General features: G+C 36.1%; 1 protein-coding gene across 2 annotated transcripts in view; it reads right to left on the bottom strand.

Annotated features, from left to right (window-relative positions):
• REV1 (REV1 DNA directed polymerase) overlaps positions 1–14,832 on the bottom strand; it is a 61,719-nt gene that overhangs the window by 36,120 nt on the left and 10,767 nt on the right. Inside the window, exons 1-6 of one of the 2 annotated variants that reach the window (XM_054063988.1) lie at positions 13,143–13,256; positions 11,472–11,538; positions 10,542–10,674; positions 8,574–8,742; positions 3,442–3,591; positions 617–1,326 (exon numbers count right to left, since the gene is read on the bottom strand). In XM_054063988.1, coding sequence (XP_053919963.1) covers positions 617–1,326; positions 3,442–3,591; positions 8,574–8,742; positions 10,542–10,674; positions 11,472–11,528 — 1,219 coding nt within the window. In that variant the 5' untranslated portion in view covers positions 11,529–11,538; positions 13,143–13,256. Of the gene's footprint in view, positions 1–616; positions 1,327–3,441; positions 3,592–8,573; positions 8,743–10,541; positions 10,675–11,471; positions 11,539–13,142; positions 13,257–14,832 lie in introns of those variants that run through there. The other variant, XM_054063984.1, reaches the window with a different exon arrangement.

The raw sequence follows: 14,832 nt of genomic DNA, 5'->3' as shown, positions 1-14,832 counted from the left end.
CAACACGAATTACACATATTTCTTCATTCTGGCCCCTGATGTAAAGACATAAAACATTTCTGTCACAAGCCAGGTTCAAAGACTCACATGACATTGCTATCCATTTAAGCAGATCCAGAGGTATACAAAATTCTTACTAACAACAGCAACAAACCCAAAAATTAAATTTTAGTTCACTTTCATAAGTTATTCATCTTTTAAATTTTCCCAATGAACTATAAGCAGCCAAGTTTTTTCTTCTGTCTTTTCCCCCCCCCTTTAGATTTTCATACAGCAACTACAGACTTATGTATTTAAAGATGTAGAGAGTATTTTCTCCCCCTCAACCAATCCACATATCTTGGTAAATTCAGGAATATTATTTCTACAGGGAAGAATTGAGTATAGACCAGAGTATCACATGAAGTCACATTTTAAGTTAAAAAACCCCAAACAAACCAAAAAGCAGCTGGATCCTTTAGTTTTCACTGCATCGAAGTCACCAAGGTCTACCAGATAGCCTGACAGTAATATGAATATTGAATACAAACCTACTTCATCTCACTTAAGACATTTAATGTCCAAACAAAGACAGAAGGCACCTTCTCAACAAAAACCTTCTTAAACAAGTATCTACCTGTGTCAGTTTTAAGTGCAGACCTGCCTGCTTTCCACTTTTTTAATTTTTCCCTTCCTGGAAAGACACCGCTGTTTTTTCTCTGCAGGTTGTTGACAAACTCTGTCAATTCACACTTCCATGTTGATATATGATGCAGTCTTGAACGTGAATAAAAGTCAGAAATAAAACTATAATCTGAAGGTTTGGACACAGGTAAGGAAGCTGCCTTGCTAGCAGTAGGTACAGAAGTGCTTTTTGTGCTTGAAGGCCCCTGAAGAGTGGAGTGGTGAGCACCATTTATTTTAGCATTACTGTGCAAAGATGAAGATGAGGATGAATTACTCATAGTCCTATGTGGATTCCACGGAAAGTCTGTATTTTTGTTGCTTTGCTGCAACTGCTGCGTTCTGCAGTCTCTAAAGTCAACCATGCCTTTTTCAGTCTTCCCTTCTTCCTGCACAGGGCCTGGAGAGAACCTACTTGCAACATCGTTGCCAGATGGCACCAAGCAATCCTGTGTTTTTAAGGCACTGGTAGTGTGTGTGTGTCCGTTAAAAACGGCAGTATTGTCTTTGTGAGACTGAATTCCATTTTGTTTCCATCTGGGAAGGATCTCCTCCAGCTCTGTATATCCAAAACTGTCAGTTTCTTCTTCCTCCTCTTCATTCCAGCTACATATTCCATTGGGTGTCATCTCATTTTCCATCTCACACTTTTTAATATGATTTCTGAAACAGACATGATTATTTAATACCATATCTTTTATAAAAAACCACATATTTACAGGTCATTTCAAGTGCTATGCATTTATTTTCCTAACTTACCAAACACACTTGAGTACCTTTTACATTCTCAAGACAATTATCTAAATCTCTGGACCATGTCCTCTCCTGTCACAAAATATTGCATTGCTGTACAAAAGATCTCACAGATTAGGTATATTATGAATGCAGCACTACCAGTTTACATCAAGAGACTAAAATCATGCTCACACTAGAAAAGCTATTTCCAAGACTGTTCATTTGACCAGCAGTTTTGAATCAAATTACAACTGTTATTTATTTGTTAACAGAACTGTACTACCACAGACAGACAGCATGAATGGTGCAAGAATATTCAAACCATCACAAGGAGTTATCTTTTTATCAAAAGAGATTTTCCTTATCTAGCTACAAACAAACAAAGAGAGGAAAAATGAAAGTATACATAGGAAGCTTCCATTATTTAGAAAATTATTTTAGATTAATGTGTTAGATTTATTTCCTCTAAAGGAAAAATCTTTTCAAGCTCTATAAACCAAACATGTTCTTAGCTTTCGAAAAAAGCCCAAACAAACTACGTTTCATCTTCTAAGCAAATATAACAAAGTATTCTGCCACCAGCATTCGCAAATTTATATTTACTTTATTGGTATACAGGCAAAGGATTCATTAAGAAAAATTACCTCTGTAACAAACCCTAAGCGGAATTAAAACCAAAGCCTTCAAGAGTTGTGCATATTCTTGATCTACAGAAAAAACCCCAACTATCACTCTCAACTCCCAAAGCTAGTAATTTAAGTATACGAAAAAAGAAGGTGGGAAATACCTAGCTATCCAGTATAACAGTGAAACCAGAAAGCAAATTAACTGTGGTAACAATTTGGTTAGGACTATCACAATTATATATTATATTATACATAATATTTTCCAGGAGTTGCTTGGCCGAAAGTGGTATATCCAGTGCTACATATTTAGTACCAGTGGACAGGGCACACTTTTAAACAAATGCTTTTCAGACTGAATTGATGGGTTTGCAAGTCTGACTATTCTTCTCATTTAAAAACATTAGCAATGCAATAATAAGAGGTGACGCTGATTGTATCACTCATTGTTTAAAACTGGATCAAGAAATACTGCTTAGGATATTCATTTTGTGACAGATTTTTTTTATTCTTAAATACAAATTCCACTCCTGGGAAAGTCTCATCAGCTATGCAGAACTCGATTTTAAATACATCAGCACACTGTGAAAGAACACAGATCACTGTACAGGAAGTACAGTATCTTGCATAGCACCCTTGGCCCTTTTTGAGCAGTGGTTTTGGACCAGATGATCTCCAGAGGTCTTTTCCAACATCAACCATTCTATAATTTTGATTCTTGCCTCTCAATAACAAGCCTGTGCTTCTGAAAAAGTTGCAGGAACCCTCTTAAAAAAAATCTACAGAACAGTCTGTTGAAGTCTAAAGTTTCTTTCCAAATTCTAATTCCTCTGCCAGTTAGTAGTTTTGCTGGTGATTTCTGTTCTATTGCCTTCCCAAGGTCTTTTAGGAGAATTTTTTATATAGCAATTGGATTTTTTAATCCATCTTCTCTCTCAAGCATGACTTAAACCTTGGTGTTAGCATACATAAGGTATGCTGCGTTTTTTTTTTTAAAGGAAGCTAAAGAAAGAACTTAACTAGTACGCATTTACATTTGTTCCTAGGCAGCTTTAGCAAAAGTAATCATATCACACCAGATTTTTGTTTTCTGAAATAAAGCCTCACTTTTCAATGTCACAAGTTGAAATCCTTTAATATATGCCTGTTGCTTCTATACAGATATGCTACGTCCTAGAATTCCTTGGACACATTACCAAGTAGAGTGTGGTCCAAAGACTAGAGATAAGGCTTGAAGTCAAGGTAACTGTCATTCTGTCCTCAAGTATTTATACAGCTATAACTTATTTTTAAATTTCAGTGCCTGAGAACTACCTTCTTATTAAGCTGAAGTGAATCTAAAAAATGCTGTAAGGTGATAAATGCAAACCCACTGTGGGTGAATGATTAGCATCTGCATTACGTGATCAGAAACACTTACACCCTGTTGAGGTCTTTAGCTATATTGCTTGGACCTGGCACGGCATCTTCAGGTTTGCATACGTTGTTAAAGTTGAGACCTTTTTGAACACTTGACTGCTTGGTGTAAAGCTGATATGGAATGTATGAGAGGAGACGTCCAGCTTTAATGCTGAAACAAACGAAAAAAAAAAGGAACAAGTTACTACTTAAGACATTTTTTAAAACCCCAGACTTTTATGCTAAAAAATACTTCACGTACAAAAAACTACTACTTTGGTCATTACCTTTTTGCTGTTCTGCTATACATACTTGCAGTCCCTTCCACAGTCCCTTTCCCACTACTAACTGGATTGAACTGAAAAGTAATTTGTGATGTGGTGACTGGTACTACAACAGATATTTGCACAGTTGTGTTGGTCAGTTGTCTACATCCATTTATCTTCTCGAACTGGCGCACTCAAACCCCAAATATTTAATTTCAAAAACCTAAATAAATAAAGCCCACTCAAAAAAACCCAAAAGGCAAGTGGTCCAGTCTATTCCAACTGAACAACTCTGAGTGAGCTCCTTATTTTAGAGCAATGCAAATATCTGACTTCTAAGCAAATCTGTGTAAAACTCGAAGGTCGACTAGGATGTGGTTCACTATTAAAGAGGAACTACTTCTTTCCATTCTAAAAGTATAATTACCCTTCTTGGGCAGCCTGATCTAGTGGGAGGTGTCCCTGTCCATGGCAGAGAGCTTGGAATTACATGATCTTCAAGGTCCCTTCCAACTCAAATCGTTCTACAATTCCATGATTCTTGTGAGAAAACTCACTGAAAAAAAGCTGGACAGACCTTCCACAAAAATCTACTACAATCATTTCAGTTCTGTCCTATGTGTTCCACTGCATCTCCCTCTTCTTTTTTTTCCTTCCACTGAAACCGCAATCATACTTCAGTAACTGCTAAAGAGGAAAGTCATGGACTTCAAAGTGGAATCCTCTCAAAAATACATCACAGCATGATTTCATCTCTCCACCATGCCTGCTGCTGGCAGTAGAGATAAGAGTCTTCCCAGCCTATACTTCACCTCTTCTTCATATAGAACGCTGGGTCAGAGATGCTGAAACTTCTTACAGCAGAGGAACCTCTCTCATATCAAAGCAGCTTAATATCAGCATTCAGTTTCAAAGATACAATTCGATTCAAATTTTTAAAGAGAATTTATCTCAGCAACAGATACTGTTTTTCTGTTCCTCAACACCTGAATGCTTTCTCTTGGAGATGTGCTTTTTAACTAGCTCAAATCTGTACTACTGTCAAGGGAGCTGGACAATGGAACAAAAGCCCTTAGGAATTTTCTTGCTGCAATTAAAGAAGAATATAGTGGGGATCGCATTTCCCAATTACATAAATCAAAACTAGTTAGGTATATACACAGAGACCTGGTATGGTTTCTATGGGAATGAGAGACTAAAAACAGCTCTAAAAATATAATGATTAAATACTGTTTGACATATGAATGGATAGCATTCATAAAGGAATATAATTTACATTAAACATTGCCAAACAGAGTTAAAAATACTCTTCCAAAGCTTTCTTGTACAGAAAGTGGAGATGTAGAAACTAAGCTTTTACAATGCCTGGTTAGACTCCTTCTCATATCATCATGTGAATCTGGGTGAGTAACCACCCTGGTAATATTTCAAAATCATCACTGCAATTACAATACAATAAACTCCCACATTTATTTAAGAACTTGTTTATGCTAAGAGTTTAGCTACTGGAGTAGCTACATTACTAGATCAATACACAGTTGATTTGGTTTTTTTTTTTAAACTGTATAAGGATAAAGCAACAGGAATCCTATTTTAGCCTCATGATTCAGTATCTTTCCCCATTCCATGCTACCTGGATCACAATTCACAATCACTAAAAATCTGGAAAGGACCTCTGGAGGTTTCTAGCCTGTTTAAAGCAGAGTTATCTTTAAAGTTAGGCCAGGTTGCCCAGGGCTGAGTCCACCAAAATTTTTAATATCTCCAAAGACAGATTACAGAGCCTCTCTAGGCACGGTTCCACTGCTTGCTTTCTTCCACTGCAAAATCTTTTCCTTCCATTCAGTCAAAATTTTCTTTGCTGCAACTAGCAACTATTGCCTCTTGTCGTCTTGCAATGCATATTGAACAAAAATCTGTCTCCATGCTCTCTGTAACCTGCATATAGGTAATGAAAGACAACAATTAGATCCCCTCATCTTCTCTCCAAGCAGAACAAAACCAGCTTCCTCAGTTTCTCATCATCAATCCTATACTCCTGGCCCCTACTCACACAGGTGCTTCTTCTCTGAACTCACTCCAGTTTGTCAGTATCTCTCTTGTACTCAGAAGTCCAAAATCAGACACAGAAGTCCAGATGTAGTTTCAGAAGCTCCAAACAGACTGCAAGAATCCTACCCCTTGACCTACTGGACATAGTTTCTCTTTTGAAGGCTGTATACTGTTTTAAGACTGTTAGTTTGTATTTATTCAAATATTTTGCACTCTGAATCTCCATCAGAAAAAGGAAATGAAGTGTGATGTACCATATGATTTCCGCCCCCCTCCCTCCCCCCTCCCCCCCCAGGAAAATGACTGCAAACAATTTTCCTCACATTTATGCTAGATAAACACATATCTTTAAGAAAAAGGTCCACTTAATCTGAAAATCAAAATAAGGAGCCCACAAATTCTACTGGTAACTCATTTTAGTGGTTAATTATAGTCAATCTCTGAAAAGGTAATTTATTATAAATGTTGAAGAATGTTTGTCAAAAGAATATTAAAATTTGAAAGTCAAGCTCTCAGATTACCTTAATTTGGCTTCCATTTGACATGGCAAAACAACCTTTCCAAGCTGCATAATTGTGTTGTGTAAAGGAAGAAAGATTTAGAAATGAGGTCTGCCTGCAAGTCTCTTCCCTCATTTATTGCAGAAATAGAGGTAGCAAAAACATACAACAAAGGGAGGACTAAAGCAACCACACATTACTTTGCAATACTGGATTTTGCAACTACTGTTACCATAGGATGTCTATGTGATCCTAATTAAAACAAAATTCTAGAGCTACTTGCATTTAACAACAGGCTTATGAGAGTCTGATTTTAGGCCACAGTTCAGAATGCTCACAGTACAGAATATGCAAAGGCTTTAATGCAACAACGAACTTCAACATATGCCTTACCATCCTCGTACATTTAATTCTAAAAAATCTTATCTTGCATAACTCACATGGCATATTCCAAATTATTGAAATTTTTGGTTTGGTTTACTTAATGTCTTTTTGGTGGCTCCCAAATAAAAAATGAAAATAATAGCCACTGTAATAAGTGCTATAAGTTCATTAATTTTTGGAAAGTAGAGAGATGCTGTAGTGATAAGCACCAGTAAAAACCAGGAATTAATTATTTATTCCATTATCAACAAAGAATTCGAGTGACATGCAGTAAGTAAGGAACAGAGGGTTACAGAGGTAAGACACCAAATTAGCAATTTGCAGTCTGAACTCCACCTTCTCTGTGAAGAGAATGTGCAAAGTACCATAGAGAAAAAAGATGGCATGTGATCATGCAATTAAGTACTACATCATAATGTGTGCACATAAAGAAATAAATCAAAGCTCCACAAAGAAACAATGTTTCCGTTTAGCAACCCTGGATGACAAGACTGAAGACCTAACAACACTGCTTAATCAGAAATTAATGACAGTAACATTTTAGGATCAATTCTTAACCAAACTTAAAAAAAAAATAAATCCAAACCTATCTTATTGCACTAACATGATATGCATGTGAATATTCAACAAATTTGGTATCTTTACACCCACTGCACCGATTTTCACCAGCTGATCTACTGAGGAGAACATAATTTGATATTCCATACACAGAGATGGAGTATTCAACCAATGAGTGTTCTTCAGTACTGTTGAGAGGAATGGAAAAAAATGAGGGGTTGTGAAACTAGCCTTTATTCCAGATTCTGACACAAACCCTGTTCTACTGAGACAGTGAGTTCCCTGCCTCCTTGTGCCCAACCCCATGTATCACCCTATACTCAGTTCTTCTGACTTATTTGACAGTCCAGCCTTCCAGAACCAGATGCAGAACTTGAATAACAAGACATCATGAGACTTCATACATTAGTTTCCAGCAAGTCTCTACTGAATGTATACAAAATGATTTTACCAACTTTGTAAAATCATACTGAGCTTTAATGCCACCAATGAAAACAGCCACATCTTTCAAATAAAAAAAAGGGGGTGAGGCCCTAAAACTGTTCAAAGAAGATAATTAAAAGTTTTAAAACGGAGGAACCTATCATTTCTGACTAAAGTTTAAAACATTTCACTTAAGGGCACACAGGTATGAACTAGCTGAAGCCAAAGGGCTGAAAATCGGCAATCTGAAAACAGGAACTGCAAACATAATTTTGCAAGTGTGTATGTAGAACAGTTCCTCGCCTGTTTCTGCTGGTCTTCTAGGAAAGAGGCTGGTTAAGAATAGCATGACACCAACAGATTGACTGCTGGAACATACTCCTGCCTGTTCTGTTTCCCATGGGTTTCTCAGATGGAAGAAGACACATGCAATCCAGATTAAAATCTATCACCTTTTTCAAGGACCCAAGGACAACTTGAGTTGTTCCTGTATATTCCAGTGCACGGACGAACCAAAGAACACAAATTCTTTGTAAATAAAACTTGTGTAGGTTTTTTTAGATTTCGTTTTTGCTTTGTTACAAAGTCACAACATAATACATTTTTAAGATGGATTGATTTCTATTTTATGAAAACGTTTGGTCTTACCTTATTTACAGACGTAATGAAACTTATGCAAAAACAATCACTTTGCACTTTCAATTCACTGGATATTAACTGGAATCAATAGGATAATGTTCAGTTTCCTGACATGCCTGAGACTTTTTTAATGTGCTTAGTGAAGTTCTTAAGGAACAATCACCAAGAAGGATATCTTCAATGTAACAGTGGTATTTTAACTTAGCTGTTGCAAGGGCTGTTATTTTAAACTAAACTGTGGTCTCTAAATGCAATCTTCTATAATGCCGTTTTTCCAGATTTTTTTTTTATCCCAAAGGGGAAAATTCCAAAAGCAGAAGATCTAAACTTACCTCTCCATGATCCACTCTGGGCGAACTACTTTTTCTCCTTTTAATTCTTTTATTTTGGCATTTGGAAGATTTGTGGCAATGATGTGAGTTGTTTTTGATCTGGAATAATACACATGGTATTGGCCTCCGTGCAACATCATTAGCCGCCTTAATTCATCAGCTGAGGGATCTATTAAATTAAAAACAGAAATATTCCTGTTTTGTGTCAGCAAACACAGTAAGCAAAACAACTTCAATTAAGAAATATGATGCCATGACCAGAAAGAGTGCAAGCCATTGTTTTTCTGAAAATCCTTACAAGTTCTTCAAAGAACAAATCAGAAAAGCAATTCTGAAGAAATGTAGAAAACTGCTTCTGAAGAGACTGCTTCAAAATGTAAACATTCTAGTTATTACAGTGATCTTTCCACAACATGTATGGTGGAGGGGTGGGGGCGTGGTGGGGAGAGGAAAACTCAAGTAGATTTAATACTAAACTAGATTAAAAAAACACTTTACATCAACATAACACAAAATTAGATTAACACACTTATTTTTTCACCAGAGTTTGGGAGAGTAGTTTATACACAGAAGTAACAGAAAATTATAAATATCAAAAGTGTTTAGCTGCAGCATAGAACTCCTACTACACAACTTCTGATATACTGAAACAGTTAACTCACTCATTCCTTACCAGGTTATTCTTGAAACAGCACAGAGAATGGAAAATACCTTAAAAACTAACACATCTTTTTATCCCCTCAATCATGTTAAAGCATATTCATTTTGCAAGCAGGGGTGGGGGAGAAACAAATTCTAGCTTTTGGAAAACTTCTGCAGTGGTGTCACATTGGCACCAAGGGTTTGGGTCAGTACAAATAAGATGTTCTGAATAGTAAAGCTGGCACAAAATACTTTAAAAAAAAAAAAAAAAAAGAAAAAAAGAAGTTTATCAAGACAGGGAGGAAGAAAGGTTCTTTTTAAAAAAATATTTACAATTGCTTCCAGTGGCCTACTGTCAACTCTCAAAATATTTCTAACACTTGTTTAAACCTGTAGCTTTTAACTAAAAATTGCACATGTTTTCTCCAGGTGTCATCTTCCCCACTTCAGCCTTCCAGACAATCACCTTGTAGAGCTCTATGCAGGAACCAGTATCCCGAAGAATACACAAATAATACGATTTTCACTGAAGAAACTGCCTATATCATATAACTGATGTATTAAGTTTAACATGACCACCTTATACCTTATTTTTTGAGCTCTGTGCTCAAACCACCACTGCTTCATGTCATAGAAGCTGTATGCTTCAGTTACGTGATAGTCACAACATTCCTGGCATAGGTCCCTGAAAAAGGCTTCTGGGAAGTTTCAAAAAGGTTATTAAGTAGTTTAACAAAACCCCAGGAGAAATAGGAATGTAAATATGGTAGATTAAATATCTTACTCCAGTTAACATGCACTATCAGTCCACCACAGAAAATGTACTCATGTGTCTTACCTTTTCTCTTGTTCCTCCTGCCACTATTAAAGGGTTCACTGTCTAAAGCATGATGCCACTATAAGCAAGAAAACCCTAATGTATCCAACCAAACATAAATTTCATGCATACACTCCAAGTCCAGTGGAACCATCAACAGTTTGGAAAATTAAAAATTTAATACATGTAGGAGTATAGAGGAAGAGAAAAGGTTTCATTTCAAATAAGATGACTGCAGAAAACTAGAAAAATTTACTCCTGCTTGTATCAGTGACCATTCATGTCAACAATTTACTAAAGTAATATTTATATTCATAACCTAAATCTGATTTTTAATTGAAAATCTTAATCATGAAATACAAAGGAACACAATATTGAAAACATACAGTAATTGTTACGTATTCGCTTAACTGCAAACTCATGTGTTTTACATTCTTTACTCCGCTTAGGATAGTAAACAGACACTAGAACAAAACAGAACAGATCCTTAAAAAAAATGAAAGCGTCACCTGTAAAGCCATTGACATAGATGGCAACTCCACTAAAGATACTTGATGAATTTCCATCCTTCTGGTGCTGTATGGCTGAATCTGACCGGAACTGATCTTCCAATTTCTTAACCTTTGCCGACATGTACCCGCCCTAATTTTTAAGTTAAAACAAAACAAAAAAATCCTATGATGCTAGTCTTATTTTCTAACTTTTACAGACAGAAACTGGTTAATTTTGGGACTAGAAAGGTAAGGACCATTCCTTCAAATTGATTTTGTTTCACATACAACAGACACATTGTTTTTCCAAAGAAAAAAAGCAAATCTTCCACCCTAATTTTTTATCTACAAGATAATTGCATCTTGTTACCAACACGGTAGGATTTATGTCATACTTCTTTTATCTTATTCTATAAGAAAAAGGATACTATTTATATAAAAGCTGTTACAGAATAAAAAGAAAGAAGAAAAAAGAAATAAGGGAGCACAAGTTTGGATGCTAAATTGGAGGGTCATTCCTTAAAGAAACAATGGAGAGAGAATATTCATTACGCTCCACACATTTTCAGTTCTTAAATATTCATAAAACAACAGTATTGTAAATATTTATGTAAATTAGTTACCTCAGTTATTGTTTCCCAGACTACACAGAATGTGGTGGAGATAACCATGAACAGTTTTAAGATTACTTAGTTAATGGTAATTTAAAGCTATTCAAGGACCTGCACTTACTAGTAATGCAATTTAATGGATTATTGTGAAGTAAGTCTTCAAAACCTGGTAACTTTTAGAATTTCCTCTGAATTTAATTATTTGTTTTCAATTGAAGCAAAAGGGTTTAATTTATAGCTTACCTTTAGTATATAAAACAAAACTGTAAACTCTTTTTAACCACAGTGCCATGTACCTCTTTAAAAAAAAAAAAAAGCCTCTTGCTTTTGAACATACCCATATTCCCCAGCCATCGCCATCAGCAGCCCGTTTCCGCCATCCACCCCGCCTCATAGTGAAGCTTCTGCACAGGAAGAAAAATGCTTGATCAATTAGTTGTGTAGTAATATCATCATATCAATGATGCATTAGAGGCCATCTAAAGATTATCACAAAGATTACATTTTTCAGTGTGTTTCACTGAATTATACAAGTTACACTGTTAACCTAGAAATGAAAAATTGCATAAAAACCTACTCAGTTTTGTAGTAATGCGCATCGTAGCTCCTGCTACATATCAAAAGATACACATACATATTTTGTTATACTCACTCAGAATACAAAAAACTCATTACAATGTTCAGTTTCCCTTATGATTTATTAAATTCATCCTGTTCACCATAGGTGTCCTACAAAGGAGTAATAAAAGGTTCTTAAATACAACTGCTACTGTTCAGGCAAAACAATGACCAAGCCTGGAACAAACCTCTATTTCCTATTTGATACTATCTACACGGTGGGTGAATTGCAGGCAAACACCTCCTGGTACTAGAAACTGGATTAATTTCACCAAAATGGATTTAAAGCTAACTATAAAGGTCCAAACACTTGTTTCTCCAATGTAATACATCCCATAAAACCAAAAAAAAGCAAAAGCCATCTTATGGTCAATGAAGAGCCAGTTCTTTAAATTATCTGTACCTAGGCTTGTGATTTGTTTCTTTGGGGTTGTTTGTGTTGCTTAACAATAAAGAAATAATATACCCAACCAGCCAAACTGTCAATTTCCTTTATGCAAGACATTTATCCCTGAACCGTGAGCTGTATGCAGCAGCATTTCCAGATGAGATATTAGTTGGCTAAAACAGAACTTGGGGAGGGAAAAAGAAACATTTTGGATTGTGGCCAACTGTTCAGTGCACTTAAGTGATTCACATTAACTATAGCTGTTGTAATACTGATTTTAAAACATTGATTAATGATGTAGTAAGATCATGAGGTCACTTCCTCCTATTATATCTCTCACTTTCTACTCCGATCCTTTCCCTAAATAAAAACACTGTTTTTCCTTTTAGATCTTAGAGTGTAAGGACAGGACCCAAAGAGGACAAATATTTAAGCCAGACACTATTATTCTATTAAATATTTAATTTCTATTTCTTTGTCTTCCATAGAAATGCACGAAATTACATTTAATACACAGAAGGAAGTCAACAAGTTTTCTCCATTCTTGTCTGCTTTTGAGAAGATACCTTTCTCTGGACTACCCATAGCATTGCCCAGTAACAGGGCACAGAAGCTTCAGTCTCCAGCCTACCAGAAAGCACGTACGTACAGCTATGGATGGAGATGACAATGTGTTTCGGTCACATTCCCATCTAGGCCTTCTACCATGCTGTTCTGGTGACTGTCCCATTTATCACTATAAAATTTCGTTTCCTTTGAACTTGGCTGAAAGTTGAATTCACCTCTTAAATCCCTTTTGTTCTAGAGCTAACATGAAGGCAGACTCTGAAATCCAGTTAAACTACCTTGGATCGCAGGCAAGTTCTTGCAGTCTTGAGACTGATTGCAGGACCAATACACAGCAACAGGAAAGTTTTCAGAAATACGATTATTTTCATGGAACACTACAAATACATCAAATTAAGGCAACAGCAGAATTATAGTCAAAGCAGGGATAACTACCTGGAAAAGACAAACTTCAGTTGTATGTTTCAGGATCTCTGCAAACACAGGTAGACCATGATGCATCCATTTCTAGTCTTCCTATAGTTGCTATAGTTGTAATTGATATACAACCTATACGTATGCATATAATTATGAAGATTAATCAAGACAAGAAGATAAGTTCTACACCAACAATCAAAACAGAGCAATCTCTCCTCAGCATTTTGTATCGTCTCTCTAGGTACCTGCATTTCATACCCAGAGATTCATTTCCAAGACACTAGGCTTTCTGAAATTTATTTTTAGTGGTTTGGATTATATCTGTTAGATACCACAGAACTCTCAAGAAACAGTGAGAAAAATGAGAGGAGATGAGCTAGATGACCACACAAAATGCAAACTGTCTTTTTTCCTGTAGAGGACAGTACATACTGGAAATGGCTAGGTGATTTCTTTCATTTGGAAAATTTGTATTTTTCCATCAGCTGAAGTCAACTATAATGCACATCTACCACTTTCAGCTAAGAAGTTCTTGGAGAAAACAGAAGTGAATGTTCAAGGAAAAAAACCAATTTACTCAAGAAAATGTCATTTAGTCTTTTTAGATACTGTATCAGTGTATGAGCTCATAAAAGACATCAGAATTTGAACTACTGATTACCCTTTCTCCTTTTTTATAGAAAGAATGACAAAGTTTTAAAGGGTGGCTACAAAAAGCACAGAGGGTCTCCTTTCACAAGGACCCACGTGGACAGGACAACAGGCAACAAGTAAAAGGTACACCAAGAGAGGTTTCATCTTGATATGAGAAATACATTTTTTCTTGTGAGAACCATCAGTCACTGGAGTAACTACCCCAGGTACATGATACAGTCCGCAGGACTGGAGGTTTTAAAGCTGCAATTGAACACGATGCAATGGCACCTGGAAGCATTTAAAAGATGGGTAGAAGTGCTTAGTGATACGATTTAGTAATGGTACGGTTGGACTTGATGATCTCAAAGGTCTTTCCCAACCTAGGGATTCTATGATTCTATAATCTCATCTAGGCCTCCCTTCCCATGAAACGACAGATAATCTTCCAAGGTCCCTTCCAGTCTGGGCTATTCTATGATTCTAAGTCTATCAAACAGAAAATCTCATATGAAACAAAACACTAGCCATGAAAAAAACCCAAAGAACCTTCAAGACTGTATGAAAAGCACACTATAAGTCACCACAACATCAGCCTAATAAAGATGTTATTCATTCCAATTAAAGTTCTAGCGAAAACAGGGTTTGATAGGTAGTTACTCTGACACATATATAGACAGCCTCTTGCTTAAACTGAAGTATCTAATGCCTGATAAACTGAAGAACTGCTTTCATGAGGGAAAGCTTTTCTGAAATCTCAAAACACATTTAATTTTTCTTCAGGACACTGGGATGCAAGGAAGAAAAGATCTATAGTCTAAAAGCCATTAGATCAGAAGAGCACTACCAGTAAGGCAAATCAAAATCAGAATAATGGGTACAGGCCTAGTCTGAGTTAAACTAGAAAACAACAAAACTACTTAAGCGTGTTAAACCAAAATATATCAACTGCTCAAAATTTGCCTTTCCAGAGCCTGCAAAACTAGACAAGCTAGGCTGTAATGCCTACTTACAACATCTGATAATGATTTACTATTTCCTTGGCAGATGTGATTTTTGACTCAGACAGTCCATT

Source organism: Cuculus canorus, chromosome 1 (assembly GCF_017976375.1).
Source record: "Cuculus canorus isolate bCucCan1 chromosome 1, bCucCan1.pri, whole genome shotgun sequence".
Taxonomy (NCBI): Eukaryota; Metazoa; Chordata; class Aves; order Cuculiformes; family Cuculidae; genus Cuculus; species Cuculus canorus.
This window is presented reverse-complemented; position numbering and strand designations above follow the sequence as displayed.